Source organism: Mesoplodon mirus, assembly GCF_964341445.2.
Source record: "Mesoplodon mirus genome assembly, chromosome: 17".
Taxonomy (NCBI): domain Eukaryota; kingdom Metazoa; phylum Chordata; class Mammalia; order Artiodactyla; family Ziphiidae; genus Mesoplodon; species Mesoplodon mirus.
Window position 1 is genome coordinate 66046303 of NC_138993.1, and position 20804 is coordinate 66067106.

Sequence of the window (20804 nt, forward strand, 5' to 3'; positions counted from 1 at the left end):
ATCCCTCCTGTTATGATTTTAGCTGGTTCAGAGTTTAAGTTCAAAATTTTAAAACACCATTGATTTTAAGTGCTATGACATCTTTTAATAGAGAGGATAATATAATAATTCCATAATTTTGAACTTGATCATAATTTTAATACCACTTAATATTTCATATTTAATCCAATCCAATCAACATTTATTGAATATATACTATTGACCAGCCAAAGCAATATAAAGATTAGAAAGATAAGGAAAAAAAATTATAGCTTCTCCACCTTTATCTCCCCTGCCGCAAACATGCATGAGTCCACATACTAGCTGAGAGGACAGATGGAGATAAAATAAATATAATACAAGAAAAATTACAGTACGTATCAAAAGAAAAGTATGGAGTGTTTGGCGAATATAGAAAGAGAGATTAATTCTAGTTTGAGGGACACATGGGGACGTGGAATTTAAACTAGGCTCTGGATTTGGGGTAGGTAATCTTCTTATTCAATATCCTCAGTAGCAATTTGCAGGATCACCTCTTAACGTGTGATTTTTCCTTTCGAAAATGCAGAACTAATATTGTTACATTGATTTTCACCATGAGGGCATGACAGAATCATCTAGAGGATTTTGTTCAACGTGTATAGTATTCCCAGTAAGCACATGCCTGCCCCTCCCTCTGTCCCCCAGAGTCTTAGTTGGGGAGACCTGGGTGGGACCTGGGCACACCTCGCCCACAGACACTCACACAGGAAGCAAGACAAAGTATGACTGCCATGATGAAAGTTATTACATAGATGTATTCCAATGTGAAATACAGTTTCTATAAATACTTTTTTGGACAAATAAGGTTAAGGTTTCTCGGAAAGATCTCATTGACTCTTGGAATTAGAAGATGTATCACTATAGTTAATTTTTGTTTAAGGTTATCTTCTATGAATTTATGAAATGTACTTCAGTGCTTTCCGAAACCGAGTGAAGTGGAAAAACGAAATAGGTAGATGACCTGAATGACAGTGTTCTCTATTTCTACTTTTGGAGAGCCAGGGTTTGAGGAGTATTACTATATACAGACCAGCTCCCATACACACGTGACTCACCAAGCCACGATTAAATGTCTTACTGAGCTTCAGCCCCACCCCTAGCCCATCAGTCACAGATCCAGATAGAACACCCCCTGGCTTAAAACAGTCTACAGTCCTGATATCCAGACAGCATTGAGCCCTTTGAAACTTTGCGCCTTTAGCATAAAAATTTTAGTAACACATGCTATTGATTGGTCTCCTTTTGCAAGTATTTTACATGGATTTCTTTCTTTTGAGCACCATAATCATAACCTGACAACACCATAAACTGCCCACTGTAGCTCCTTTTAGTTTGTCAGTATGCAGTGCAGAACTGACTTAATTTCATTCCTGGAGCTAATTGTTGTTCATATAATCTAAGTATGTCAACAGATTAATATTTCTTAGATAATTTACATATATAAATATTTTCACTGGAAACAATATTAGTTTGTATGAGAAATAGTCAAAATCTTTATTTAAAAAAAAAAACCCTATAAATGCCAGAGACTGGTCCCAAACAGAATGGAATCAAAACAACCTGCATTATAGGATGGCTTAACTTTGTTCAACTACCCAGTATGCCAAGGAAAATGAAAAGGTTTAATACCCCTGAAATGTCTTCCTGAGATTCTCTCACTCAAATGTAGACTGGAATCAATTTTGCCATCAGCGCCATTGCGCAGAGGTAGCAAGATTTCTTTTTCAACTAGTGCAGCCAATTGATGTGGTTCATTTTCACTGAGTGCTAATATTTTGTGAAGCTGTGTGAGAAGCATTAATTAGGGTAATAATAAAAAGAGGATATACTGTTCTGCAAAAGCAGGAAGCTGAGTTTTGAGGCAATAACCCTGGAAAGCAGGATGAATAACTCTCCTTGACAAGACAACTGGCTGGCTGCTGAGAGGAACAGTTGGATGGACCTTCCACTGTGGCTCTCATCTGTCTTCCCCAAGGTGCCCCAAACTATTGTTGAACACAATAGAGTGAGAAGCAGAAGAGAAATTGATGGAATCAGATGAAAGATACAGCTCCAAAGTTTGGAAAATTCTCATATCCACTTGAAAAAAAGAAAGCATTTGAATCAAATTTAAGAATCTAGTAATTGTTAAGGCTGGCATTGTTCATGTCATACCATGTGAAGAGATTAATCTTCTCATTTAAAAAAATAGCATATGATGCAAAATATCAATACAATGGATTCCCATGGCCTGCTCATGCGCACTCTGGGCACACATTTATGCCATGACTTATGCACTGACTTAACTTATTTTCTTCTATTTTATTCTCCCTGTTTTCTCTTCCTGCCAGGTAAGCACAGATGAATGTCCTAAAGTTTATAGGACAATGGTGCAATTTAACTGCGTATCTGCCACTTATATTATAATTGAAAAAAAAAAAAAACCATCAAAAGACCAAAACCCTAAGCGTAGAATTTCAGGCAGCAGTCAGCTGATACAAGAGGTGATTTTTCAAATTTTCCTGGCACTTCTACATTCAAACCCACAGATCGATGCCTACCTCGCCTGTTGTGGACTTTCTCCTTTTGAGCTGGAAGTTTCTTTGGGGGATAAGGTGAGCTTTAGAGAAATATTTATATCTCCCTCTCCTTGATATTGAGAAACTCTCCATTTTTTCCCCCTGTTTTCATCTTCTCTGTATGCTAAATACAGAATTTTCAGAAGCAAAATTAGAGTTCAATTGTGCAGTTACAGGTATTTGCAAATGTTGTATGAGTTCCCGAGATGTTTTATGCAATGTGCTGAACGCTACTAACATTCAAATGAACAAAACACTGTCCCTGTCTCAGTCAGCAGAGGAGACACTGCAATAATGTTCTATTGATGTTAAGACAGAAGTCTGCTCAGGGTTACACTCAGGGTCACAAGCGGTGAGTGGGAAATTCTATCTCCAGTATCCATGTCTATATGAACTGACTAATCTCTGACAAAAGAATATTTCACCTACTGTGTAAAAAGATAGAATATTGTAACCCCCAGCAAGAAATTAGCAGTTGCCCTTACTTCAAATGGAAAAAGTTATTTTGGAAAATTATGTCCTAACTCAAAGCCATCAGGTTAACCACACAACTGTCACAAGTGTGACAAGAACTATGAAACTCACAAACTAAACATAAATCAGAAAAAAAAAGATGTCAGAGAATAGACCATACATGGAAATGTATCCTAAATAATCTTGTACCTACACTTTTTATAAGTCCCTTTTCAAAGCAAAGACTAATCTTTAACATTATGGCTAGTTTATATATGCATATGACAAGGAAGAAGCCACCTTTAATTCCCAGCACAGCACCTTGCACACAGTAGGTGGTCTTGAATGCTAATCTTAGAAACCAAACAGCATAATGCAAGTCAAGTCATAAGAATTTGCTTTTTCTATAACACAGATATCTTCTTAACTCTCTTTTGACTTTTGGAATTTTTTAAATTCTATTTTGATCTTTGTAAGTTTGTGGTAAAAAAGTAAAATTTGTTTATCTAAATTCCTTTCAGTTATTCAAGAGACATGTATTAAGCTTTGTACTAGGCACTGATCTAGGTACCGAGGATTACAGTGAAAAAGAGACAAGAGCTTAGAGTCTGGTGGAGTAAACAGACAATAAACAAATAATCAAAATGGCAGTTTCAGGTAGTAACGATGAGCGTACAAAAATGAAAACAGTAATCTAAAAGCATGTTCTAGGGTTGGAGATAACTCTAGGTTGTGTGGTTAAGAAAGGTCTTTCTAAAGAAGTGACATATGAGAAGAAACCTGGGAAATGAGAAGGAATCAGCCAGTAAAAATCTGAAGGATCCAAAGCAAAGTCATTCTGAAAATCTGACCCAACCACACAGACCAGTATGTTCAGGCCAAGAATCTGAAAGTTCTCCTTGATTTCTTTTCACCCCATCATCCAAACCATCATCTAGGCTTGTCAGCGTCACCCACAAAACAATGTCTCAAATCTCTCCATTGCTCCCCTGAACAGTCCACCATCGTCTATCACCTGGAACGGTTCTGTCCATATCTGTCCAATATGGTAGCCACTAACCACATACGGCTATCGATCATTTGAAATGTGTCTAGTCTGAATGCTCTAAGTGTAAAATACACACTGGATTTCAAAGGCTTTGTATGAAAAAAAAAGTAAAACACCTTATTAATCATTTTTATCTTAATTATATATTTAAATTATAATATTTTAAATAGATTGGGTTAAGTAGAATACATTGTAAACATTAATTTTACCTGGTTATTTTGACTTATCTACTTCTTCATTGTCTTCCCCCACTGGACTGTTGCACTCCATGGGAGAAAGACATTGAATCAACTCTATTCACTGCTGTATCTCCAGCATTTAGAACAGTGCCTATTTTATAGTTTGCACTTGATAGAGATCTGTTGAATGAATACTGCCTTATGAAACTTCTTCACCCTGGCACTTGAGTGTGGTGCTGAAGATGTCAGTTCTAAAGCTCATTTTTAGGGCCCTGTTTAATGTTCCTCTTTACATGTGATATTATGGAAAGTCTCCTGACACTATTGCCTAGAAATCACTAATTATGACACTTTGGAATGGAACTCATATGGTTCCTCATTTAGGCATGTATAGATTTGACAAAAACTTCACTTTTTTTATGCCTAGGGATTACTGCATCACATGCCACACAAACTAATAAACACAGTTCTTATAGTTTACAGATAAGTTGAGTCTCACAGAGGTTGAGTAACTCACCCTGTAAAGTGGAGGAGCTCAGCATGTGAAACCAGGTCTGTATGAAGTCAAAGGCCAGGTTCTTTTTTGCATTCCTCTAAGTTGCATTCCGAAGTATAAGAGTATGAAATGAAATGAATGTGTATGTGCTAGAAGGTAAGATGGCATGAGATAGGTCAAGAGTCAGAGTCAGAAGCTCCGAGAAGATAAGAAAGGAATTCACTGGAGAGAGCAGGACATATAATACTTTGTTTTTAGAAAAGTTACTAGAGCTATTTGGATAAATTATATACCATCTCCTCCTCCCAGCCCCTCTTCCTTTGCCCACTCCCTCCACTTTCATTCACATTGGAACAGATGCTTTGAGAATGCCAAGTTTGGGGAGTGGCAGGTTTAATAATCACAGTGAGAGAGAGAAAAGTGTACCTCACATCTTTAAAGGCAAGGCTATTGTTCTACGTCTTTTATTGTTCTGCTCCCAATGCTCCAACCTTAAAGTATTAGAATCTCTAGAATTTGAGTCATTATATACAGTTTGTTTTTAACTCTGGCATATAATATGGATTAATAATCTTTGATCCATGACACATTCTTATTATTGACTCATGCATGATCTACTTTTATTATTTCTTTAGTCATTTTAAATAATGAATTAAGTACCTGTGAACTTACCCCCCAAAATAAAAGCCCTAAATGTTCCAAAAAACTACCAGATTTTCCCCATTATCTCAATGCCTTGCCTCCCTCTACTCAATACATTCATCATTTTGCATGTGTTCACCATTTCCCTTTTTCTTGTTTCTACATAGTCTAACTGCATTTCTAAAAAGTATATTTTTAAAAACTTTAGTTGTTTAACATTGTTAAAAGGGCATCATGCTATGGGCAACCTTTGGGGCTTACTTTATTTTTAGTAAATAGTACAAGGTCATCTATATTGTTGCATATTACTATCATTCATGTTTTGACCATCATATAAAATTCTCTACTGTGAACATACCATGATACATCAATTTACTCTCCAATTGACTGGCATCTAAGTTGTTTCCAGGATTTTATTTTGTTTTTTGTTTTTGTTATTATGAACAAAGCTGCTAAAAATTCTTGTACATGGCTATGGTTAAACACACACAAGAGTGAATTTGGATATATAACTCGAGTTAGAATTGCTAGGTTATAGGGAATATGACAGTGGATTTTTCCATTTTTCCCTACGGTTATATTAGTTTTTGCTTTATATAATTTGATGCTATTTTATTAGTAAAATAATGGTAAAATTCTTGGTGTATTGAATCTATTATCATCATATAGTAATTCTTCCCATACCTAAGAATACTTTTGACTTAAAATGAGTTTAGGGGCTTCCCTGGTGGCACAGTGGTTGAGAATCTGCCTGCTAATGCAGGGGACACGGGTTCGAGGCCTGGTCTGGGAAGATCCCACATGCCGTGGAGCAACTAGGCCCGTGAGCCACAACTACTGAGCCTGCGCGTCTGGAACCTGTGCTCCGCAACAAGAGAGGCCGCGATAATGAGAGGCCCTCCCACCGCGATAAAGAGTGGCCCCCCGCTCGCCGCAACTAGAGAAAGCCCTCGCACAGAAACGAAGACCCAACACAGCAAAAATAAATTAATTAATTAATAAAATGAGTTTAAATCTGATATTAATATCACTATACTGGCTTTCCCTTGCCTGTTTTAATAATTTGCCTGATAGGACTTCTAACATACTTTTCCTTCAATTTTTGTATGTCTTTATCCTTTAGGTGTACCTTCTGTAAACCGCATGTAAATTGACCTTTTTTTTCCTTTTAACTGGTGAGTTTGGCTTTTTAATAATTATTGATATCTCAGGATCTACTTTGAATATCTTATTTTTTCAATATTTGAAAATTCTATTATTTTTAACTTTTTAATATTATTCTTCCTTTTTTCTTCTTGTGAATACACACACACATATACATATTACACATTATATATGTATAATTACATTTATATATATATGTATATATAAAACATCCCCCTTAATAAGACAGGAACACCTTTGTCATGTTCTCAAACTTCTTGGTGTACCCCGCATCAGGTTGATGTTATCTAGACTTTTAATTCTGAAAATTTATGGATGTATTTTCTCTTAGACATTTCTTTCATCTTAGATATTTTTAAAGACAACCGATTTTACTAAAATATTTGATCATCTCTTCTCATGCAATATCATCTAGATTTTTACCATCTTTTCCTCAAGAACTCATGCACTGTTTTCAGTGTGGATCTCTGTGCTGCAACATTTCTGAGGTTTTCTACACCTGAGATTATCTGTCTCCTGTTCTCATACCTGAATGGCACTTTGGCTGAATATAAAACTTCAGTTTCTAAGTCCTTCCCCTTCAATATTTTGAAAATCTTATGTTATTGTTCTTCTTGCTTCTTATGCTATTATTGAAACGTTCAATATTAATTTGATATTAATTTTTCATACTGTAAACTTCTAGAATTTTCTGTCTTGGATCTCCCAAATTTCCCTATAACCTGTTACTGTGGGTTTTCCATATCATTCTCCTTTGATACTGCATGGGCCCTTCCATCTGAAGTATTTTATGTGTTCATTCATCCATCCATTCATTTATTGGAAATTTAACACTTTCCTTTCTCTAAAAAGTCATCCATTTATTTTTCCTTCTCTTTCTTTTCGGGATTATCTGTACACTGCCACTTCTACGTCTGCTCTCCATTATCCCTTTTCTACTTCTCTGCACTTCCCTTCTTCCTTTTGGGACATGAACTCTGGTCTTCCAAGGTTCTCACATGCTCCTTACTGTGTCTCTTCTGCTATCTTATCCTATCTCTCTCGTTCTTTATTTCAGCTACGATATATTTCATTTGTAATATGGCCATTTGGTTCCTTTTTGTTTGTTTGTTTTCATACAGCTAACATTATCCCTTATCTTTTTTTAATATGTTTATCAGGCTAATTTACAAATTGTGGTCCATTCTAATGTTTATGCTTCTGATGGAAACCATAATCTATTTTTTTTTGTCTTTTGAAATAACTGTACTTCTCAAAATAATCTAATTTGCACATGCATTCATTTTCCTCTGGAAATGTGTTGAGGATAGGCCGAGGATGACCCACTGGCGCTTAGGGGTTTTCTGGGATGCTGGACTAAAACCAGGGCAGTCCTAGGTAAACAAGGATGGTGCATCATTTTACCGGACCCCAGTCTGAGACATGCCAAGTTGCTCAGGGGTGAGAGTAAATGAGCTCTGCAGTGAAGAACCCTAAACCCAAGAAAATCACAGCCAATCACTTCTTAGATCAAGAATTCACCTTCTGTTTCCCCAGAGAGAAGCAACCTCAGGAGGAGCAGTCCTTAGGCTGTGATTCGTCAGCTGCCAGGGAAGTTAGAGAAGGAGGTGTTGGTGGGCAACTGCCCTAAGTTGGTTGGGAGCCAAGGAGTTTCATGGCTCCTCACAAGCACAGGGCTTCTGTGCAGCCCTGATTTCCTTATGGAGTCTACATGGCCCAGAGCTCAGAGTCACAATGCATGCAGGGGCAGGCACTGATTTCCCCAAGGCAGCGGTAAGGAGAAGCACTAGCAGATTTTCAACAGTCCTTTTCCTGCTTTATTCTCCCACCGCATGGATGGCTGCTTACTGCCCCAGGCCTACATCCCCACTGCCCTCTTCTAGTCCCAGACAATTTAAAAATGACAAAAAAACCCTCATTCCTGGGTTTTCCCATAGTGCTCTTCATTGCAGGGCGTTTCACCCTCCATGTTACTCCAGCCATCTAGGAGGAAGGAGCAGTAAGGCTAGTTCAGCATCTTCATGTCACATATTAGTAGAGTTGCTCCTAATTATTTTTAAATTTTTTATTAAAAACAAAAAGCTTCTTGGATATGTGGGAAAGTGATTTGGAAATGGCAAAACATTTTTATTATTCATAATAATGTAACTAATGTAAAAAATTAGTTACATTATTATGAATATCAAGATATTCATATGCCTACTTTATGCTACTATAGCTTAATTTTTAAATGTTCTTATATTTGTACAGAAAATAGCGTTAGAAAAATTACAACAATTATATTTGACCAAAAACCATGTAATGTCTGACAAACTTCTGATTTTTATTACAGGTTATTTATTGTTGCTATACTATTACATTTGGTACATCTATGTGTTTTTTTATTTCCAAAATGCATCACTAAGCTATAATTTATTATTCCTTGCAGCTTCTTTATTGAAAAGATTTTTCTATGGCAAGGTACAAAAAGGCATTCTACAAAAAACATTTTAAGTTACATTATTTACCAAAAGACTATCTCTATATATTACTGGTCTGTTGAAATTTTTCTTTTCAATCAAATTCCATTCATTTTTACATAATGCATGTCAATAACAGCTACCATGAAAAAAATAACTATAAGCAAAAATTGTTTTCCTGTTTATTTTCATTTTTTGCTACTCTTCATTTTTCTTCCTGCTTCTATTTGTGAAAGTGTGAATCCCTCCTTCATGATGTCCTCAAGTCCATAATTACCCCTTACGACAATTTTTTCATGACACCCACATTATAAATTATTCATTATTTTGAATAATGCCTTAATTTCAAATGTACCTTTGTACTCTTCTACTTTTTCTTCTGTATTGTTTCTTCCTATATTATTTTCATACTTTTTATAACATTGCTTTGAGACTTCTGGCTTCTGATTTTTTCCCGATAGTTGTCCCTAGAATGGCGTTGCTACAGGGAGTTAAGGAATCAAGTGATCCTGTATTCCCCTTATTTCACTCTACCTCATTCCTGCTTTCTTCTTTTGCTCTTTCACCTTCTGCCCCACCTAGTCTATTCTTTGGCCACTTCCTTCAAAACATGGCTCCATATTAATTTTCTCAGACAGCTTTCCCTGACCAAACCCACTCCAGGTTGTTATGTTTCTCTTGACCTCTAGGAATTCATGTATAAATGATACATACTATTACCATGTACTTGGAAAAGTATTTCTGCAATTTTATTCAGTTATTTAGTTATATATTTTGTAATATTCTATTATTTATATTTTATTTTATTACACACCGTGTAATCCCTGATTTTTTCCTTATTAGCAATAGTTATAGCTGTTATTATATAATGTAAATGTGTAATCAGTTGCTTAATACCTGCCTCTTCTGTTTATAACGTCTGTACCTCCTCCTAGAATTCAAGCTCTTTTGGCTAATTGTCTATTGTTGTATCCTCGGGGCCTAGAATAATAAACATAGTAAGTGCTCAATAAATATTATAATGTCTTGGAAATACCATGCAGTCCATTAGTAGAATGAAAGTGCTCATAAACGCTTGCTGATCTTTTTTTTTTTTTTTTTTGGGGTACGCGGGCCTCTCCCGTTGCGGAGCACAGGCTCCGGACGCGCAGGCTCAGTGGCCATGGCTCACGGGCCTAGCCGCTCCGCGGCATGTGGGATCTTCCCGGACCGGGGCACGAACCCATGTCCCCTGCATCGGCCGGCAGACTCTCAACCACTGTGCCACCAGGGAAGCCCCTTGCTGATCTTTTTAAACACCATTTTGTCTCAAATCCCTAACACTTTGTGTAACACTTGAGATGTATTTGCCTGCAAGATGCAGAAAACCTAGCGGACTTAAACTAACAAACATAAAACAAAGGACACTAGCTGTTTACTTCACCATGGTCCAAAGGTGGGCATTTCCAGCATAGGTTTGACATTCCAATGTTGTCATCCAGGACTAGGTTCTTCCCTTCCTTCTTAGCCATCCAAAGCTTGCTGGTTTTCAAACTCAGCCATAAGGCATCACAGCCCAAAGGTGGTGGCCACATACTCATATTTCAATGTGCTAAGCAGGAAGCAAATGATGTCAAAAATGGGGATATTAACTCATTCTTGTCAGAATCCCAGAAATCCCCCAGCCTAGCAGCCTTCTTCCCAGACCAATGGCAAGAACTGAGTCATGTGCCTACTTCTGAACTATGTACAGAACGGAAAGTGCTACCATCAATGATCAATCCTGATTCATCCCTTTTTTTTTTTCCCCAAAAGTAAAGGGAAACTGCAGGGTATATAAGCAACATTGTGCCTGGTCTTCTATATTAAAAAAATTACACTAGAGCTATTTTCCTCAGGACCTTCAAGCTCTTAAGATTCTTCAGGGTTTTTCTTTTTTTTTTTCTTCCCCTATATTTTAATCATTAAGCCTTTCCTTCATGGATTTTTTTTTTTTTTGCCTGCTGAAAATTGCCTATTGAAAAATTTCTGTTCTTGGGAGTTCCCTAGTGGCACAGTGGTTAAGCATCCACCTGCCAATGCAGGGGACACGGGTTCAAGCCCTGGTCTGGGAAGATCCCACATGCCACAGAGCAATTAAGCCCGTGCGCCACAACTAGTGAGCCTGCGCTCTAGAGCCCATGAGCCACAACTACTGAGCCCACGTGCTGCAACTACTGAAGTCCATGCTCCTAGAGCCCATGCTCAGCAACAAGAGAAGCCACCACCATGAGAAGCCCGCTCACCAGAATGAAGTGTAGCCCCCGCTCGCCACAACTAGAGAAAGCCCGTACTCAGCAACAAAGACCCAATGCAGCCAAAAATTAATTAATTTTTTTAAAAAAGAAAAATTTCTTTTCTCTATTAAAAGGTTTTTTCATTGATTTGTTTACATACTCAATTTCTGCATTCTAATTCTTTTTCTTTTCTAAAGTGCTGAGACGTATCACATTTTCAAAAGAGACACACGTTTATTTTGCCCCTTCCTTTCCACTCTTCATATATACTTCTGTTTCTCAACTGTATTAGGAGCCTGAGAGGCCAAGAAAATGTTTTCTGCTCTCTTTATAATTACCAGTAGCATTTCATAGGTGCCAAATGTATTTGACTTGTCCTTCCCCTTTATGGTTAATCAGAGATATGTAAGCTTTTATAGGAAGCAAAAGGAATCAGGGTCTTATAGCCAAGCAAAGCACTGGTCATATTACGAATGCCCTCTACTAACTTGTTTACATTAAATTCCTTGCATACTTGCTTCTTGTTATTGTCAGAAAGTCCCAGAATACAGCGTATTTCCCACTTCATCCCACCTTTTCCATCTTTCACTGAAGCAAAGAAAGGAGCTGGGTTTCCATGGTAACACAAGTGTGACAGTTGAGGATATATGGGCATAGGTGAGATAATTCTCAGATTCAGAGGGGAGAGGAGAAATGAAGTTTTTCTCTTTTCTTTTTTTTTTTTCTCCCAGCAATGTACTTCTGAAGCTAAAGAGACCCTGAAGTGTCAGTGTACACTGTTAAGCTTTCACTATCATACAGATTTACAGCTCTTGGGGAAAATTCAATTTTATTTTATCTCATTTTTATTTTGTCTTTCCCACAAACAAATGACTGGAGACATTTTATTTCTAAAATCACTCTCAGAATAGATAGTTCATGCTAGCATAGCAATGAACACAATTAAGGGATCAGGAGATACACACCCAATTCCCACCCAAATCTTCAAAATTCTCTGCACATCCCAACATCCTTTCTTTTAGCAGCTAATTCTTCTCTTTCACATAGAGCCTCAAATCAGGTCACTACCAAGACAGAATAGGTAGGAAAATGTGCTCCTACTTAACATGTTTTTTTTGAGTCTTATTGATTAAAAATCTACCTTTATGGCAGCACTGAGAATGAAAATTGAGGCCTGTCATTATGAGAAATATAAATGAGCTACACTACTCCAAGAGCTGCAGTCTCTACACTTCTCCTTATCAAGAAAGTTGGCACTGATGAAAGGTCAGGGAAAATAAACTGAGAAATGTCTTTAAAAACCTCTCCTCTCTCTATTATGCTAAGTGGAGTAACTGGGCACCAACTCACTATTTTTTTGTGACAACTTCTATCAGATGCACTCCAGTCCAGAGCTTCTCAACTTTTGGGGACCTAAAAAGTGAAAGCAGTTGCTTAAAGATACATTCTGGACCCACAATCTGGACCCACATTTGGACCCACAATCCCAATGCAAATTTCTTAAAAAAAAAAAAAAGTCACTGGGCCTTTACTTCTTGCAAAGTGAATGGTTTTTCAGTTCCACTGTAATACAAGGTACTACACAGGTTGTAATGATCCATACAAAGAGAGGAAGTTTGATGCTTCTTGGCTCTATTCAACCCCTAACAAACCTAGGGATTTCTTATGACTACAATACAAAAGTTGGATCTTAAAAGAGACAGTATGTCTTTTCCGTGAAAGAAGTGTAGCTGTTACTAAAGAAACCACAAAAAGCATATAAGTTTTACACAGTATATGAGACTTCTAAAAAGCTAGTTCAACACTGTATTCACCAACAAAATCCTCTTGAAACATGCCTGCCAAAAAAGCTCAGATATGAAGCTTCACTTCAAATCCATGTGAGCTCTTAATTTTAATTCACTTATTCACATTAGTAGTTTAAAATGAGGTATCAGATGCTCTTTGGTTTCAATTCTCATAAAACTTTCCTCTTGATTCTTAGTTCTTTTGCAATCTGCCTTCACTTCACTTGATTCTGGTGGCTCAAATATAACACTCATATTTTGATAAGTAATCAAGAAATAATGATTGAGTTATATTTTACCACATATTTTGACAGGACACTTGCCCGCAATTATTTTAAGCAAAAACTTGGTGTGTTATACTATAGCAAGATAATGCAAGGGTAAGTTATTCATTTTAAGATAATGGAGCGATAGGGCTGTAGGACACTGCTAAAGCTGAGTACATCTTTGTAGTAGTTTGATAATTGACCAAAAAAAAGATGATAAAAGAACATCTGTTTTATTGATGAACTCAGACCAAAATCCTCTCTACGTGATGACCTTGTGCAGAAGAGGAAGGCTGAAAAGGTATGCCATGATCAAACCTTAGTTAGAACTATAGAAACTTATTATTCCCAAGAAATGTGAGATGGTAATGGATGGCTGTAGACTAGTTCGAGAAGGACATAGTTTAAGGAAGGTAAATCCGATTACCAGTTATTGCAAAATATAATCCAGGAATATTTAGGGACATAACTTCTCCTAAATTTGACGTTATAGGTGGGAGAGAGTGTGTAATTAAGATCTAATGCCACAGAGAGAACAGTAAGTTTCAAAACTGAGTTGTTAAAAACCTTTTAGGAGGCACGCATGGAAAACCCATGCAACTGCTGCTGTATGTCTAAGCACCCGAAATTTTCTCACCCTAAAGAGTCCCTGTTTTGTCAGTTCACCCCACTTTTCAGCCCACATCCCTCAGCACTATTTCCGTGTCTATCATTTAGGCAGAATGCCACGGAGACGACGTTAAAAGTGAAATCCATCACTCTCGCCCGCAACACATCCTGTTTCTTTGCCCGAATAGGGTGCCGCGACCCACCCCTCAATCACTGACCCCTCCCAGACCCCACCAGCTCTGCCCCTGTCTCCTTACTACCGGCCCTTGGTGGCAAGGAAACCACGAATTCTGGTTGGCTCAGCGCAAGTCTCCGTCTTTCTTCAGCTCACCTATGATTGGCTGGCAGAGTATGCGCAGAGGCAAACGCCCAGCCTGGCCAACAGTGGCAGATGGGATGGCTGAGCCTGAGACTAGACTTTTCCTCCATTGGCTGATGGGTCAGTGTCACGTGGCACGAAGCGGCTCTCTATTGGTCGAGAATAATACCACGGGGTCCAAAAACGCGGGCTGGTTGGCTGGAATGAATCCCAGCTTCCTACTAGATGCCCCGGCTGGCTGTTGCTATGAGGTGTCCCTGGGCCTTCTGGCTGCTGCTGGGGGATCCGCTCTCCCGGTTTTCCAAGCGCCCGTAGCTGACAGGGCGTGGGAAGAGCTCGACTTTTATCAGGCACTGAAGAAGGGCGGGGCTGGGGAAGGTGGGTGGGCCCCCGGCGACGTCACAGAGCGTGGGCCCGGCTTCCTTGGTCTCTGGCCTTCGCCGCCTCGGGCAGTGGGCTGGATGGGTGTCTGTCACTTCTCCCTCAGTGTCCTGACGCTTACAACAAAGCTGCATTTCGTTGTATTTATGCTCCTCCCTTAAAGCTTCTTATGTTTATACAAGATAAAACCAAAGCTCTCAGGAATGCTGACAGACTGGGTGGTGCCCAGCAAGGCCCTCGTGCCAAGGCCTCCTTCTGGACCTTGCCAGTATCTTCTTCTCCCCGCCTCATGTTAAAGCCCGGAGATTGCTCTGGCCCCTCCAACATCTTGTCTCCGCCAAATTCTGAACGTGCCGTTCTCAGGTAGAAGCGGCTCCCGTCGCAGGAGGAAGAACTGCGCATGCTCAGTACGCAGGCCCCGGGGTTCAACGGGGCAGACGAGATGAGGTGTTGTTGGGTAACCCAGGTGGCTGTTTATCTAAACGCGGGCCGAGGCTTCCGCGCCGCGCCGAGCTTCCTGGGAGCGCGCGCGCGGCCGGTCGCCTAGGCGACGGAGGGAGCAGGGGCGGGGCTGCGCCGCCGGGCTCCGCCCCGGGCCGCCGGGCCCCGCCCCCAGCAGCGCTGCGGCTCGGGCTCGGGCGCGCGCTTCGGCGCCGGGAAGAGAGGCGGCGGCGGCGGGCGGGGAGCTGGGCGTGGAGGCGCGAGGGGCGGGGCCGCCGGCACTGCGGGCCCGCGGTTCGGGCGGCTCCGTCGGCTCCTTGGCTCACACTCCCTGCTCGCCCTCAGTGCCTGCCGGCGCCCGCGGTGCCGCATTGCCGCCCGGCTCGGCCCATGCCCAGGGCTGCTGCTCCCTCCGCCGGCGCCCGGGGGGCCGCGGCGGCCGTGAGGTGGGGGCGGCCGCGGGAGGCGGCGGGGCCGGCCGCCGGCGCAGGGTCCGGGCGCGCAGCGCGGCGGGCGTAGGTCTATGTCGCGGGCAGCGGCGGCGGCGGCGGCCGCGGAGGGACGATGCGCGAGTACAAAGTGGTGGTGCTGGGCTCGGGCGGGGTCGGCAAATCCGCCCTGACCGTGCAGTTCGTGACCGGCACCTTCATCGAGAAATACGACCCCACCATCGAGGACTTCTACCGCAAGGAGATCGAGGTGGACTCGTCGCCGTCGGTGCTGGAGATCCTGGACACGGCGGGCACCGAGCAGTTCGCGTCCATGCGGGACCTGTACATCAAGAACGGCCAGGGCTTCATCCTCGTCTACAGCCTCGTCAACCAGCAGAGCTTCCAGGACATCAAGCCCATGCGGGACCAGATCATCCGAGTGAAGCGGTGAGAGGGCCGGGGGCGCGGGCAGGGGGCTTCGCGGTGCGGCCGGCAGCCCCTGTCCCGGGGCCAGAACTCCCTCTCGCGCGCTCTAAGGTGGCCGTGGGCAGGAGGAGGTGTCTAGGGAGATGGCTCTGCGATCTTACGCTTTATGATTTTTTTTTTTTTTACCAGCATCCTCCTCCTCCTCATCTTGAATCTCAAATTTGAGTGCTTTGTTTCACAACTCAAATTTGGCATCCCGTGAACCCACAGCACAGCTCTTTGTCTCTTGGATATTACTAGTAGCGCTTGTGCAGAACCCCAAAGGAAACAAAGTTTAAAACTTGCAGGGGGGTTGGAGAGGGGCGGGTAGGTTTCTGCTGGGAAGAGGGCAGCTGTGCAAGTATAGTGGAGACATTTTCAGATTGAACAACAACAGAAAACCTACCTTTGCAGTATTTGACAGCAAAAATTGCTCACACGTACGTGGTTAAAAATGTCAAGTCCAAAGGAAAGAGACCTTTCTCATTTCATAAAAGATTGAATGGTGCCAAGGCGTTTTACAAAAATGAACTCTCCAATTAAGATGAAACTTTAAAGACAGATTATCAAATTATTTGAAGACATGGCTCAGTGGGCTTGAGTTAGTATATAGAAGTACAAGTATACCATTCACATTAAAAAATGCGACTTAACTTTTTTTTTTCTTTTTAGTCCAGCTGCCTTATTCCCCTCAAAAACAAAAAAAGAAAGAATGAAAAGGGAGGGAAAAAGGCATTCCTGGAAATAATGCAAGTTTCTTCAAAGGTGTGACTCAGATATTAGCTAATTTAAAGTTAATGCAAATAAGCTCTTTCCTGATATGAACTCTTTTTTTCTAAAGTGTGCATTTTGGAAATATGGCTGGTAGCATAAATGGCTTATGATATTTGTTTTAAGTTGATTGAGTATATTTTTTCCTATAATTTCAATAATCAGAAGTGTAATATCTCAGTTCAGAGTTTTAGCAAATTTTTCTAATTACTGTTTACGTGTTACTGCTTTGTCTCATTCTTATTATTAGTTAATAATTGCTAATAATTTTGATTTAGTGTAATTTTGTTTTTCTTACCCAATTCTACCTATAACCCTAAATTTGCAGACATTTGCTGAAAACTAGTTGTAAGTGTACTGTAGACGTAGTCTCATTTTTAGTCAGTTTGAGTCTACTCACTTTGAAAGAGCAAATACTAAGGCACATATACTCAGGGGTTGCTCAAAAATTCATTAGAAGAAGCACATTTTTAATGCCACATATGAGATCAAAGGGGAGGCCCTCTCCTGCAGCTCTCCCCACTTAATTCACTGAATATGCACTTTAATAGCTAACCTAAAATTTGGTATGTTACTTCTTCCATTAAATTTCAAACTAGAATAAAGTGAATATTTTTATAGCCTCTCATGGTGTTCTGAGATCTGTGAATCTGATAGCTTCTTACTTCTTCAGTCTCATTTTCTTGACAGTTAATTGTTATGGTTAACATAGGAACAATTTTGGTGTTAAATTTACTAAGTATCTGATATTTAAGAGGCTACATTCAAGTGACTCAAATCTTTAATTCCCCCTTCATACTACTTAAAAAAAAAACATACAAAACAGGGCAATCTAACACACTGTCACATGTCAATCTTAGGCGATATACATACATCAAATAATAAAGTAACTGCCCCAACTCCTCCACCCTTTATATTTAAACATATACAGATAATACGTGCATTGATAAAAGTCACATGCCCAGGGCGAACTTCTTGACACAAGCCTAGGGGACAGAATATGGTAAAATGTCATTGGATAGTGTAGTGCATATGATTTTGTAGTTTCTTATGATTTAGTAGAGATTACTAATAATGAGTTAGTCTAAACGTAGTGTATTGGAACAATTTATTTGTTTGCACTGTGACCCAGGAGGGAAAAAAAGAGTAAAATTCTATTTGCCCAGATGTCACTTACTCACTAGTCTCAGTTCCTGATGTGAAAGTTGAAAAGACCAGCTGAAGTGTAGTTTATAAACTCTTTCACTAGAATTCATCCATTGTGTCCTTAAGAACCACTTGGGCCATTCTGTGTCCTGATATTTTTTACTTCACCCTAATCTCATCATCTGGCCTCCCGGCCTATAGCATATTATAAACAACGTTGAAAGAAAGAAGGAATCTGTGTATACTATGTATTTTACAATATAGTGTATGTTATGCACATATTATGCTAAAGCAGGCATTCAATGTGTTGGTTCTTTAACTTTTCCCACTTAAAGAGAATAAAATGTGATTTTCAAATAAGTGAATTTTCTTCTCTTTTTGGGAATCAGTTTTTAAATTAATCAGTTGCTGTAGGAGGTATTCGTAGTTGTTCCCTCCCCTCTGCCAGTTACTGCTTTGCATATTATATACAAGAGTTGTTTGGGGATATTTAATATCACCATAATGCAGACGACATAAGGGAAGTGCAGAGAGGGTTGATATTTCACCCAAAACTAGTCATTGGTGGAGAAGAGATTTAAACCAAGATCTGCATGAATCCACGTATTCTTCTTTTCTTCTATACCACTCTGGCTTTGACCTTGATGTTTATTGGCAAATTCAGCAATCCAGGTCTAGGGTTGCGCTCTTCAATTCAAATATAGTTGTGGGCCATGTGTGTAATTTTGAAATGTCTACTAGCTGATTTTTTTTAAAAAGTGTGAAGCAGGTAAAATTAATTTTAATATTGTATTTTATTTAACCTACTCTATCTAAAATATTGTCATTTCAATGTGTAATCAGTATTCAAAAATTGAGATACTTTAATAGTTTTCTTTCCCATACTAAATTTTCAAAATCTGGTGTTCAGTTTACACTTACTGCACATCTCAGTTCAGACTAGCTGTATTTCAGTTGCTCAACAGCCACATGTGGCTCCAGGCTACCATATTGGACAGTGTAGGTCTAAGGTGTATTTATTTGGGGAAATGCTTGCTTCTCTGAGCTCCATCTTCCTTGTCTGTGAATTAGAGTATAGCATGCACTTCTCAAGCGTCTTTGTTAGGATAAAATGAGATAATATATTTTAAAGTGTCCAACACAATACCTTGAACACAAAAATTGCTTCAAAATCCCAGCTGTTCTTTAACTTTGTCACCCTGTCTGCTTAAAGTTTTATCCTTGATATAAATGTAATTTGAGAGGAAATAAATTTGATTGCATTTTGAAAGTCATTACCTAGTATAGACAAGATGATACTAAAAAAGCAGTGGTGACTAAAACAATCCTTGGAAAAATTTTGTTGGTATTCTCTTAAAATATTTTCTCTTATTAAAGATCTTATGGGAAAGGGCAAGAGAATGAACATTTAACTTTAACTGTAGCACCAATGCACGGCTGACAGTGAAATGGAGCTTTTCCCTGGATTGTTCTTGTATGGAATGTTTTGCTTATAAAAAGTATAAAACAGGTCCCTACTCCCTTAAGTGTCTGTAGGTTCACGGACATCCATATACAGGTTCCCCCCTCCAATCTGAATGTAGAGAGTTCCTGTGAACCTTTCCTAAGCCAAAATGGCATAAAGTGAAGAAGCAATTACCTTAGGACGCATCTTGCTTACAGATGCTCAAAAAAAAAAAAAAAAAATCTAGATAAAGCGCAGATGCTCACAGACACAATTCAAAGCTATGGCAGCTTGATGCTGAGGTGCTGAGTGTGGCTCCTGGGGAAGGAACTTGGAGGTGCCTTTCTCCCTGATGGGGTACGTGCTACCTCTCAACTGCTCACAACAAACCAAATGCTGGATGCTATTTTCACTTTTTGCCTTTTTTCATAAAAGCAAAAATCATCTTCTGATTTCTTTTGGTTATCAAAAACAGGTACTAACGTAGGTCCTTCCTAAAAGTGAAGTGTCACGAAGCAACTTTTGAAAAGCACAGGATACCTGTACATACACAAGCTCCTGTCCAAGCCAAGCCAGCTAGCTAAAATGGTGGTTTTTATAAATTCACATGCTTTCTTTTTTTAAATTGACTTTGGATGAGATCAGACACATAGGGAAGAGTGACAAGGATACAGAAAATGTTTCAATTGAAATAAAACGCAAGTTCTTTCTAATTTCATAGTTGCTTCTCCCATTCCTCCCAGGGTAAGCCATGGTCCTGACCTGAAGTACCTTGGAACATGCAACCCAATGCCTGTTCTTAGGATAAAACCCAGAAATCTTCACCATGACCTTCCCAGGCCCAGCAATGCTCTTATCCCTCCCTGCCTTTCCACCTTCACCTCTGGCAACCTTCCTCGCCCCTTGGATTCCAGCACCCAGACCTTCTTTTAGTTCCATGAAAGTGCCTATCTCTGGGCTTTCCTTCTACATGCAGAAATCACCCACCTTTTGCAGAGTTAATTCCTACTTTTTGGCCCCTGCTTAGAAGATTTCCTCCTCAGGGAAGCCTTCCTCATCTTCCCAGACTGACTTTATTCCATCTTGTCTTCCCACACTGTATTAACCTCATGCCTCACCCCTTCCCTCAGCCACTCATGTTTCAGACATCAGTGGCACCCTGTGCTTCCCCTCTTCTGGTAGTGCTCATCAGAGTTTAAGTACAGTCTGTCTTTCTTATTCAACTGTAATCCCATGTGGCTAGAATGGCTCCTGGCACATAGGAATCAATCAAGAAAAATGTGTTGAAAAAAGTTAGTGTTCAAAGAGAAAATTATTTTAGTGGCCTCAGTTTCCCCAAGCATTTGAATTTTATAGATGGAGGAGGTGACTCTTTAAAGCCCATTTTGCAGCTGGAGTAGCCGACCTCCCTTCCACTCTAACGTTCTGTGAGAGTACTTCTATCTACTAGGGGCGACCAGGGAAGAGGT

General features: G+C 39.9%; 1 protein-coding gene across 1 annotated transcript in view; it reads left to right on the forward strand.

Annotated features, from left to right (window-relative positions):
• The first annotated feature begins 15343 nt into the window (after positions 1–15343).
• The window catches only part of RAP2A (RAP2A, member of RAS oncogene family), a 36292-nt gene continuing 30831 nt past the window's right edge, over positions 15344–20804 (forward strand). Inside the window, exon 1 of the mRNA XM_082602227.1 lies at positions 15344–15956. Within this exon, the coding sequence (XP_082458353.1) occupies positions 15643–15956 (314 nt within the window). The 5' untranslated portion in view covers positions 15344–15642. The remainder of the gene's footprint in view (positions 15957–20804) is intronic.